Source organism: Trachypithecus francoisi, unplaced genomic scaffold (genome assembly GCF_009764315.1).
Source record: "Trachypithecus francoisi isolate TF-2019V2 unplaced genomic scaffold, Tfra_2.0 Lachesis_group11, whole genome shotgun sequence".
In the NCBI taxonomy this organism is placed as follows: domain Eukaryota; kingdom Metazoa; phylum Chordata; class Mammalia; order Primates; family Cercopithecidae; genus Trachypithecus; species Trachypithecus francoisi.
Genome location: NW_022681456.1, coordinates 104,596,280 through 104,608,814, shown reverse-complemented (window position 1 = coordinate 104,608,814; position 12,535 = coordinate 104,596,280). Strand labels below are relative to the sequence as shown.

Here is a 12,535-nt window from a genome sequence, read left to right as displayed (position 1 = left end):
TTTCTTTTTTTTCTTTTTTTTTTTTTTGAGATGGAGTCTCATTCTGTTGTCAGGCTGGAGTGCAGTGGCACGATCTTGGCTCACTGCAACGTCTGACTCCCTGGTTCAAACAATTCTCCTACCTCAGCCTTCTGAGGAGCTGGGATTACAGGCACGCGCCACCATGCCCAGCTAATTTTTGCATTTTTAGTACAGACGGGTTTTCATCATGTTGGCCAGGATGGTCTCGATCTCCTGACCTCATGATCTGCCCGCCTTGGCCTCACAAAGTGCTGGGATTACAGGGGTGGGCCACCATGCCTGGTCTTCCTTGCATCTGTCTAAGCTCTGCTGTGGAACACAGCCTTCAAATCTATTCTCTCTTTGACACCTTATAATTTAATCCGTATTTGTAAAAATAAAGGAGGCTGAGGCAGGAGAATTGCTTGAACTAGATGACCACAAATATCAAGATGTTTTCATTTTTTAACACATAATATTTTCACAAGTGGTTTGGCTATAATGTTAGTTGCTAAAGATGGAATCTGACCTTATGAATTCATCTTTCAAAGCTTTAGCATTATAAACAGAGATGCATGTTTGTAAATCCACCTTATTATCACTCAGCCCTGTCATAGGAATTGTGTTCATATGCACACATATATTAGCAGGTACACAATAGCAACACCTTCTCTGTAGTTTTGTTTTTTATCTTATTTCTAAGTAATAACAATGATATTATCACATTTCTCAAAATTCTTACCTCCATCTTGAAATTTGCTTAATCTTTCAAAGTATGACGACATGGGGGCCTGTACAATGTCTAAAATAGCCAGAAGTGTTCTTGTTAGCCTTAATAACTCACTGAAACTATAAAATCCAAAGTATATAAGATTCCGAGCCAAGTGGACCACCTTAATAAAAAAAAAGAAAAAGCGGGGAGGGGGAGGGTGAAAGAGTGGAAAAAAAATTGGGAATTGAAACAAACATTGGCTTTTTATTATCTAAATTAGCACAGCTATTTCTAAACTTCCTAATTCTTTAACACCTAGGAATTAAAATACTTGCAAAAGCAACCACTTGAACTTTGATTTATTCAAGTCAAGAACTAAATCCAAGTAAGATTCAGGAGTGCTTTAAGGTACTTAACAAAATTTACACTAGAATTATTTACATCCTAATTAAACATTTAAGTAATTTAAGTCAGCAGGATGCCACTTAATAAATGGTTGCACCAATTAATTACTTTAATAAATGGCTATTATCCAAGAAATTTGCCCAGAAATCTATGTTCCCTATGCTGCTTTGTGGCCTTGTGGATTGCAGAGGACATTTCAAGTGCGAGAGTCTACCTCCAACATGTGGCCCCCAGTGCACAGTCTCCCCCTACCGCACTGTATCAGAGGTGGTCCAAGTGACCAACAGAAGTGATGACACGTCACTTCCAAGATTAGATTACAGAAGACTGCAACTTCCATCTTGGACTCTCTCTCTCTCTCTCTCAGATGGCTTGCTCTGAGGAAGCCAGGTGCCATGTCATGAGCACACCCAGGCAGCCTACAGAAAGGCCCACATGGCAGGAAGCTGAGGTGCCAACAGCCAGCAAGGAGGTGTGGCCACCAACAACCCCTGCAGTGACCTTAGGAACAGACTGTCCAGCCCCAGATGGCTGCAATCCCAGTCAACAGCTTGCTGGCTACTCCATCACAGACCATGAGCCAGAACCACCCAGCTAAGCTACTCCTGGCTTCCTGATCCCATAGAAGCTATGATAACGTTTGTTGCTTCAGGCTGCAAAGTTTTGGAGTAATTTGTTATACACCAGTAGGTAGCTAATACACCAGGTATCAAGTAATAGCATCCTTTGTCTAGTTTTGTCACTACATCCCCAAACTGAAGATATTTCAATTCAGTTCAATGAGAATAAAAACATCATCTCCATAGAGACAAAAAAAAAAAAAGTATCCAAACATTCCACAAAATATGCAAAACTGCCTGTGCTTATTACATGCAAAAAATCTTACACAAATGAAACAAAAAAAAATCAAGGGAAACAGTAATTAATAGACAATTATAAATAAAATGTTTTCTACTGGACATTAAAGCACCAAATCTATCTTTTAAAAATGGCAGAGAAAATAATATCTTCATGAACTAAACTACCCAGTTACCAAAACATCCTAAATATTGGAGGGAAAAAGTACCTCAAATGTCAGTTTATTTTTTTCTTTATCCCCAAAAGGAAAGGGCTGGTTTACGACTTCTTTCAAATATTCTTCAACAAATTCCATTGTCAGGGCAAATTTCCTCTTCATATCATTTCGGGAAGAGTCTGTTATAGAATCATATCTGGAAATACAGAAAGAAGATAATGCAAGTTAAACTGATTGCAATCATTTAAAAATAGTAAAACATATGTACTTTAGTTCCCTGGCTGCATAATCTTGGATAAATTAGTTAGCCTTCCTAGGCCCTGGGTCCTCATCTGTAAAGCGGGGCTGTTGTGAAATGAGCTACGTGTAAAGCAGTTATGGCTGTTGTGAAATGAGCTACGTGTAAAGCAGTTATGGCTGTTGTGAAATGAGCTACGTGTAAAGCAGTTATGGCTGTTGTGAAATGAGCTACGTGTAAAGCAGTCGTAGCAGTCTACCACAATATGAAGTACTTAAAATTCTTGCTAATTACAGCAACATTATTTATTGTTTTCTAGAAAATGCCTTTATTACCACTGAGAGTTATTTCACCCTCAAAAACGAGTATCTTATTTGCATTTAGAAGATTAACAGCCTGCGACAGGACACACAAATGCCTTTCCACATGTTACATTTCAAAACTGTAGCCATTTGATATGGAGTTCATCTGCTGGACTCCAAAGCCTCAAGACCTTTTTCCAAACATACTCATGAATTGTGATCTTTGTGGGGATTTCTGTCCAGAGCCTGGCATAGCGAACAGGCACCACAGACTCCTGGGGATCCCGGTCAACGTGCATGTGGAGCATGAGGCGACAGAAGGAGGCTCGGAGGTCGAACGGCAGGCTCTCATCCGACACACACCGCAGGATCAGGTCTACAGAGAGCTGTGGAGAAATCTGGTTTATGGCCAGATACTGGCGATCCAAGCACATCCTTGCAAAGAGGTTTAGCTGGTACCTTAAAAATGATAAACATATTACATTATTGTCTTATCTCGAAGAAATCTTTAATCATCATAGTACCAATCAGTATCTATGTTTAAGACACCTGTCTTTCCAAGCATTCATGATATTGGAGTCAAACTCTTGATTGTAGTATGTTAACCATTAAGATCAAATGACAAGACATATATGAAACTGTCTCTATGTCCCTTCAGCTACAATACCTCTTACTTGTTTCAGCAAAATGTGTCTGCTGGAGAGTGTCACTAGGCACTCCAGTCTGGGTTTCCTAGGATTACAAACACTGCACTCAGGCTGAAGGCTATGGGCAACAGCTCACATGAAACCATCTCTTTTCACCTTCCCCAGCCTCACTCAGCTTCAGGCTCTAGTGTCTGCACTCCAGGTTTCGCCCCACTCAGTTCCCAAACCAAAAACGATCAGTCCAAATGGCATGAGTGCAGTTGGCTTATCAGCCCAGTTTTGAGATTAAGAACTAGCCTTTGATTTGGTTGCTATAGCTGTAGAAACCAGGGAACACAACGCGTCATCTGTCTTTGTTTGATTCTTGCCATTTGGGCCCAAGTTGGCCCCAAGGCTTCTGTCTTGGGTTTCTATCCCTGCAACTCAAAGATGCCAGCTAGGTTCTTGCTCCCAATATGCTGACCACCAGGAACTGCCTTCAGTACTTCCGCTGCCATATTCCAGTGCTGAACTTTCATAACTACAGGCACCAGTTTCTCTTAGGCCCTAGGTCACCACATATTCATAATCCACTCTATACTAAACTACTGGCTACCCTTGTAGCCAGATCAATTTCCTTAGCTCCATGTCTATATCCCTCTCGACTCCATCACCTAGGTCCTAACATGTCCCTCATCTGCCTCCACTCTACTCAATACGAGGACAAAGCCTTTGGCTGCACAACAATTCCAAGCTGGTGAAAAACCAGGAAATTACAAGTGGTGTATGCAGAAAATAGACATGTTAATTTGTATTTTGAATATTTTAAATAATACTAAATATTTCAGCTACCCTAGTTCTGACATGACTTTTAAAATTGCCTCTTCATAGATGCCTAACTTCTAGTGGCTACAGAGAAGCAGTTCTCAATTAATACTTCAGATTGAGAATTATTGTAAGATTGTCTACAATACTTAACCTGTAATAGGTAAGAACTTCTAAGTCAGCTTTGGTGCCTTCTTTTGCCTCTTGAGCAAGGTGCCTGATAGCTTTGCCATGAGGTTCCCTGTTGCTGTCAATCCAATAGAGCCAAACTTCTTCATCATCAATGTCATCTGAAAGGATGGAGCTCTCCATGGGGTTGTCTGCTTGCATTGAGACCACCCTTCAAATAAATAGCACATACAAAAATCTACTAAAAAGTACACTTGTAAATATGACAAAGAACTATAATGCTTACAAATAATCAACAGGAAAATGATGCATCCATTATCTGGGCTTACTTAGTTTGAATGAGAATGTCTGCATTGCCTGGACTCAACATAAATTTACAGATGAGTTCTTGAGTTACAGGAATAGCAGTGGTATTAGACACACACAGATCTGACAAATAATCCAAAAACCTGGCAAGAGAAAAAATTTAAATGGAATATGAAGACAAAGTATTTTATAAAAGCATCAGAATAAAGACATAATTTGGAATATAATAAAATAAACTTATTATATGTTTTAATACTATTTCCACACATTTGTCTAATGTGTTGTTTACTGCATCATTAGAAACAAATTAAACATATAATTTTTTTATTTAATACAAGCCTTGTTTCAAAAACGATGTGTTTGCTTCTATTTATTTTATGATATTCCTCCCACAGCACCGTGACTTATATTTAGAAAATCATTCATCTCCCCTAAAGTGAGTCTCCCCAGAGCTGAATATCAAACCAAAAGCAGATCAAAGCTAATGCTGTACTGAATAAAATAGAAATAGAGCACACGCCTAATGAAAATTACTACGACCTGGTCAAGTCAGAGGCCCATTTCTACCTTCTAGCATTTATTTGCTGTACTAATTAGCTAAGGAAACACTGCCAATAGGCTTGACTTTTCTGCACCCATTTCTTCAAGATAAGGCAGCATGGTACAACAGAAAAAGAACCTGATGTGGAATCAGAAACCCTTGATTTACCTTGCATTCTATTCCTATTAGGGTACGCTTGGGCAAGTTGCTCGCTAGGCTTCTATTTTCTCATCTCTAAAATGGTGGTAATAATATACAACCAGTGTATCCCACACAAGTGTGCAAGGATCTAAACAATATGAATGTATTTTGAGAAACCATAAAGGTCTATAAAATCATGAGGATTCAGAGTGAAAATCAATCATACTTAAGTATGTCTATAAAGGGCTTTGATCTCTTACGAGGTAGTAACTCTTTATTATATACAATTATTATAGCAACAAGCCCAACATAGTTTGTCCATAAAAGTTAGTGATATGAAAGAATTCTAACTTTTAAAAGTTCTAAAAATAAAACATAAAGCCACGGTCTCCACTAGAAAAGAATACCGCATGAATCATTTCAAACCTTGGCTCCCGATTTCTCCTGAGTAAACTGACAAATGTTTCTATTTCTTTTGCTGTGATATGTTTCTCTAGTAGTTTTCTGTTGTTGTGCAACAAAGCTGTGATAGTATCTTCTGCCAAAATATCATAGCCAATCTGGGACTGCATGACACAGAAATTCTTAGCAATATATTCCTGCAAAGAAGAAAGGCTGTCAGAATACACTGCCAAACAGTTTACAAATAACACGTTCTATTAGGGTCAACAACATTGATTAATTTATTCATAACAGAAAGTTCACTAAAAATTTTCTCAAAAGAAAAGCAAGTAAATTTTTCAATAAATAGAACTTTTTGAGGAAAGACATGAAAACATACTGGCATATACATTATTGAACTTCTACCAAAAAGTTACACACCTAGAAATAATTATCAATAGAGGTATTTACAGTCTAAGTGGAAAAAATAAATCTAATTAAAATAAGTTTTTATGACACAATAACTTTGGATTTCATCAGTCTAACAGAGACTTTTCTTCAATCTCTTACTTAAAGTCACAGCCAATGATTTGGGCATAATTGTAGAAAAGAAAATGACTGCCTGATATTTCACTCATGAGACATCAGATCTGGGTTGTTACTTGAAGATCCTAGATGGACTTGGGTTGATTCCTTTTTCGTGAATAGGCTAGAATGATCCGCAAGATCTTTTCTTTAAAATAATGGTAAAATGTCATATAATTTTTTTTGTTGTACTTTAAGTTCTAGAGTACATGTGCACAACGTGCAGGTTTCTTACATATGTATACATGTGCCATGTTGGTGTGCTGCACCCATTAACTTGTCATTTACATTAGGTATATCTCCTAATGCTATCCCTCCCCCCTCCCCCCATCATATAATTTTTATCTTTAAAAAGCTACCAAGCAGGGCAATGTGATTAATCATTTTATTGATTAGATCCATTCACCCAATAAATGTTTCTTGAAGGCCTACTATATTCCATTCCGTATTGACAAGTGAAATGAAACAAACAGAGGAATGGAGAAAGGTGTCAACGTTAGATAGGGTGGATGCTAAAGAAGTGACATGTGAGCTAGGATGGGAATGAAGAGAACGAGGCAGCCACTGGAAGACCTAGAGGGAAGCCATCTGGGCAGTGGGAGCAGCCAGTGCAAAGGCCCTGTGGTAGCAGAACCGAGCTTGTGTTCTATCAGCAGAAGGTAGCCACTGTAGCTAGGCAGTGGTAAGCGGCAGAAAGCAAAGTTGAAGTTGGAGAGGTAGGTCAAAAGAATCCTCGTGAGCCACGGTAAAGAGCAAAGAGGTTATTCTAAAAGTAAGAGAAAGCCACTGGGGAGGTTCAATCATGTTATTGTTTGATCTACTCCTTATTCATCACACCAATTTTCCTGTATCCCAAACCACTATTGTTCATCTCCCATGTTCTGTCTACAAGCAGCACATCTCACACTTCCATGGAACTGGTGAGCTTCACCCCTTTCTACCATGAAAGGTTCTTACTTTGATTCCTTGGGATTCTCCCTGGAAATGTGCCTTTGTTTCTATGATAAGAGAATTTATCAATTAGAAAGTGATTTTGCCTTAAGGTAAAATTTACTGGAATGCACCTATTCCTTGAAAATGATATTGATTGCACAAATCTAATTATATGCTAAGCAGCATTTTTGTGGCCTTTCAGAATGATAGCTTTGTGTATTGGGTAGCCAGTTAAGTAAAGTAAATGTGTTCTGTTAGTATATCATTTTAAGGATACATATTGATTTATACACTTTCAGGCCTACTGTAGTCATACCCCGGTATAAGGCAAACATCCAAAGATGTTAGTAACTAAATGAAATTAGAGGTGGTATCAAATTTTATAAATAGTAATAAATAGAGATTCAATATTAAATACATGGGTTAGTGTTAAGTCACAAATGAACTTCCTATTAGGACTATAACATATAGGTGAAGATAAAGAAAAAGTAATTATAGCTATAATACTATATAATATATACTACATAATAATACAGAACATTTTAAAATCATGTTCTAAAAACATCAGAAAGCTGTTTTATGCTTTCTACAAAGCATTCTTAATTCAATACAAATGAGAAAAATATTTCTCAGCTATCACTGAGATTCAATTAGAACACACAATAGAAAGGGAAGAAAAATAAAATATAACCCTTAACAAGTGCTAGGGATTCTTTATTCCTTTATATCTATGCTCTATCTCTATGCTCCAAAGAAACCCAGAAAGCAGGTCCTTGAAGTGCATAAACATGTACCTGAAAGGAGTAATATGACTAGGTAGGGGTATGTGTGTCGGGGGGGAGGTGTGCACACACGTGTGTGGGGGGGTGTGTATGTACACACTGATCCTTGGCCAAGACTGAGAGGGGAGTGAGAAAGAACCATGTGTGCCAGACCTTGAGAGACAGAACTGACACCAGTTAAGACATGCTGCCCAGGGAACCTACTAGTGACTAGCGAAATAACCAAATCCAAAGTGATCTGGCTCCCCGCCATCCTGAAGCACCGGGCTGCAAAAAAGGGAAGAGGCCCTAAGCACCCTTCCAAAGACTGAGAGCCATCAAGGAGGGTGCACATCATGGGACCTGATGGGCCTGAGGGTCCTGGGTAACCTCTTTAGACCTGTTGGGTTTTTTTCTTTGTTCCTGTTAACGTCAATCTCTGTAACACAGCATTGCTCTTAAGGGTGAAGTGGTGACCTGTCTCACAAGAGTATTTCGCCAAACCCAAGAAGATAACTGAGAGCAAGGAGAAAACATTGAGCAGCCTCTCATTCTCCTTCCCCACTCCAGATTTCCTCTAAGAACTCAGGGTCTGATACTAGGAGCATGCCCCATCACTGCCTCTGAGTGCTTGAAGGAAGGCCATTTAATGTTCTGGTACTTAATCCTTCTTCCAAAATAATACGAACAACGCTATCTACTTCATCTTGCCATCTTAAAGGAACCCAATGAAGTTGGGAAAAATAATTCTAGTGACAGCATTTGGACCAGCAAGAAGGGTGTTTATAACTAGGATTATATTAGACAATATTTAAGGATTTGTTTATATGGTCCCCTTGCTCTAACTCCTATTCCTTGCCATATTATTTATCTTCTAGCTAATGTTTTTACATACTCTTTTTAGACCTTTCTTACTCTTCAAACACAATTATGAAGCCAAAATATTTTAACACAGTCTTCTTAAAACAAATCTTTTTTTCTTCCCCAAAAATGTTCAAACTACCAAGGTGCAACAGTGCGATGATTCAGAGCCTGGGTTTGCATACTGGCTCCATTCTTAAACTATCACCTTGGACAAGTTACTTAACCCTTCTGTGCCTCTGTCCTTCATCTTAATTCAGTGTTACTGCATTAATTCGTGACACGTATGTAGAACTGAGCCTGGTACAAAGTAAGTACACAATAAATACTACTAACTCTTCCCAAATAACCTCCACCTTCTAGGATTGACATCCTAGGCCCTAGTGGCTTAGCCCGCCCTGCCCTTCCAGCCCTCTCCCACACCATCCTTCTTCATGGACCAAACTCGTCAATGAAACTTAACAGTGATGCACTCTGTCCTCAAATGGATTAAGAGAAACACTAATTTATCAAACAATGATGAGTTTTATGCAATTTTATGTTAGACATTTACATTATTGAACATATTGCAAAAGATGAGGCTTGTTATTGCTTTGTTTTGTATGAGGCAGGGTCTGTTACTCAGGCTGGAGTGTACTAGTGTGATCGTGACTCTTTATAGCCTCAAACTCCGAGGCTGAAGCTATCCTCCAGCCTTAGCCTCCTTAGTAGCTGGGACTACAGGCACACACCACCATACCCAGTTATTTTCATTTTTGTAGAGATGGGGACCTCGCTATATTGCCTAGGCTGGTCTAGAACTCCTGGCCTCAAGTAATTCCCCCACCTTGGCCTCCTAAAGTGTTGGGATTACAGACTTGAGCCACAACACCTGGCTTGTATTTTTGAGATAAAAATGAGACTTAAGAGAAATTTCACTTGCAACTGGTAACTGTTAGCTGTACCCCTAGATCCACCTGGGTTCCCTGACCTCAGCAGTTGCAAATATCTTAGGGCAAACATGCCCTTTCTAGCATCTATCATTCTCACTTCATAGATCTCCCTTCACAAATACCTCTTCCCGTACAATTTATGAAAATGATTCTCATCCTACCCAAAGGCTTCCTTCTCCAAGAATCCTTCCTTGGTTCCCAAAGCCACCACTGGGCTCTCTCTCTTGTGAATTCCCATAACTCTGTTTTTTCTCTGTGTCTTTTCTTTGTCTCCCATCATATCTTTTCCACTAAATTATAACCTCTTTGGTCCATACAGAGTGATGCTGTACCTCACATGTTCCTCAAGCCAAAAATGTTCCATTCCTCCTTACATAATAGATCCAGGATGTCCTGGCCACCAGGAGCCAATAACAGGCACATATTAGTACTCAGGGCATCCTCCCCCAGTGATTCTAATTTCATATGGAAGAATAAAGCCATGGTCAATACAATTCAAAAATACTTACAAATCATTTTTATGTATTGCCCAACATAAAATTTCTAAGTGAAATTTCCCATTCATATTTTCTATGCTGTAGAATTATAACCAAAGAACCTTGCCCATACATTAAATATGAAAGTTTAAAATGGGGGCTACTCTCCGACCTGATTTTTCCGGTAATCCTGCTGAGAGTGTCTCAGGACACGGTAACAGAGTCGCAGCATGTACTTGTAGGGTGCATATCTTTGATCCCCCAGATCTTCAAGTCGCAGCATTGAGCCTTCTCCTGCTTTCTCTTTAAAGGGTGCTTTAAGAATTCCAAATACCTATCAGGCATAAAAACAGCCACCTATTCTGATGAATAAAACATTTTGCAACCTTTTTTTTAAAACAAATAAGAACATTGATTCAAAAAACACTTATATAAATTTGAGTATTGTTAGTGTAAAGGGGAAAAACAAAGAGGATTTACTTTACAGGACCAACAGATCAAGGATCAGAAAAGCACTGCTAAAAGGGTCCCCTACATTGAGTGACAAAAGCATTCTTTAAATAAAACGCTTAATTTTGTTTAGAACTCATATTTTATAAAATAAGAAATATGAAGATGTTTAATTTCACCAAGTTACATGAACATATTCAGATGAACTAAAATGTAGCTTGATTTCTAGGGGCTCTATAGTTTCTTCTATTATTTTCTAGAACCTTTCAAAATCAAAATAATATAAAGAAAACATTTACTTTTCATTAAAACTGACATCAGAAAATGACTTCCAAACATTGCTTGTAAACTACTTTATAAAAGAGTTAATTTATTGTTCTTTGTACACAAAGATGTGGCCAAATCGATGAACGTATCAGCATTCAAATGTGACAAATTAGGAGCCACATGGGCAGCTGGTGGCACCCAGGAAGCCAGATTCTTGTAAGAGGGTTAGCAGTTAGGAAGCATTTAAAAAGCACTGAGGAATATAACTCTTTTCGGCAGCAAGACAGCAGGAGGGATCACCTGGAGATGAGCTGCTAGAATGAGGAAACTGTCTATGAAAGAGCAGAGTCAAGGGCATGAGCATTAATACATGAAAGCAAAATAGAAAGGAATGATTCTTTGGAATTCATGAAATATGATATGAAGTAAAGTCTCTTTAATAATTTTGTATTCACTGAGCCTTTAATTTTATATTTATCATACAAAACTAAAATATTTGACATATGTTGGTTCAGATATTATTAATAAATCATCCAAGGTCCTAAAATTATTTGAAATCAAATGTTTTTATATAATAATTACTTGAAAAAAGTCCTATTAGATTTGCAACCTTTATTTTATTTGAGAAAAACAGTTGATTTTGTATTTTCAGACAATCAGCTACATATAATAACTAATATTATGTCTACTATTTGCCTTTCCCAAATCAATAAGACTATGTGTATCAAAAGCATGATTTTTATGTTTTAAGTATCTTCCTTGAGTCTGTACTTCATTAATGAAGAAACTCATTAATTTAAATCGCAATTAATAGAATAAAAATAATACATAAATATAGGCATGTCCATATGTGCATATCATTAGGAAGTGAATCAATTTGATGTGTTATAAACAATTTCAAGAAGATGTAATATATGGCCAGTTCTGTACTTTCAGGGAAAAAAAACTAGAATATTGTACAGAGCACTTGTAAGCTGATGAACAGACTGCCCTACTTTCCTAGGGAAGAGAAGGAAAGAAGTAGGAAGCAGATGGAGATCGTACTTTCCAAGTTCACCTGGAAATTCTACCTAGGAATTTTTCCAGCATATTTTCTGGAGATAGTCTGACTATACAGGGTTTTTGGAGGTCCGTGGTAGGCTGTCTCTACGATGGTCTCTGATATTCCTGCCTCCTGATATTCACAGCCTCATAGAATCCTCTCTCCTTAACTATGGGTTAGATTTATTAACTCATTTCTAACTAATAGAACACAGTAGAACTGATGTTACTTCTAAGATTAGGTTATACAAAGATGGTAGCTTCCACGTGAGCGTCCTCTCTAGTTTTCTCTTGGATCCCTCAGTTCTAAGGAAAGCAAGCTGCCTTGTCTTGAGGCACTCCTGAGAGACGGCCATGTGAGACGACTGGAAGGCGAGTCCTCTCTCAGTTGAACCTTGAGATGCCTGCAGCCCCAGCAAACACCTTGACTGTAGCCTGGTGAGAGACCCTGAGCGAGATTGGCCCATATAAGCCATGCCTAGATTGCTACTCCACAGAAACTGTGAGATAGGAAATATCTTGTTTTCAGCCACTAAGTTTTGGGATCATTTGCTTCATAGTAATAGATAACTAATACAAGTACTTTCCTGATACTGTAATTCAGAAAA

At 38.2% G+C, this 12,535-nt stretch overlaps 1 protein-coding gene across 2 annotated transcripts in view; it reads right to left on the bottom strand.

The window, feature by feature from the left end:
* The window catches only part of ITPR2 (inositol 1,4,5-trisphosphate receptor type 2), a 493,382-nt gene that overhangs the window by 323,574 nt on the left and 157,273 nt on the right, over nucleotides 1-12,535 (bottom strand). For both annotated transcript variants that reach the window (XM_033222612.1, XM_033222613.1), the window contains 7 exons: nucleotides 10,342-10,503; nucleotides 5,667-5,839; nucleotides 4,582-4,701; nucleotides 4,278-4,463; nucleotides 2,880-3,131; nucleotides 2,184-2,328; nucleotides 743-893 (listed from right to left, as the gene is read on the bottom strand). In XM_033222612.1, coding sequence (XP_033078503.1) covers nucleotides 743-893; nucleotides 2,184-2,328; nucleotides 2,880-3,131; nucleotides 4,278-4,463; nucleotides 4,582-4,701; nucleotides 5,667-5,839; nucleotides 10,342-10,503 — 1,189 coding nt within the window. The remainder of the gene's footprint in view (nucleotides 1-742; nucleotides 894-2,183; nucleotides 2,329-2,879; nucleotides 3,132-4,277; nucleotides 4,464-4,581; nucleotides 4,702-5,666; nucleotides 5,840-10,341; nucleotides 10,504-12,535) is intronic.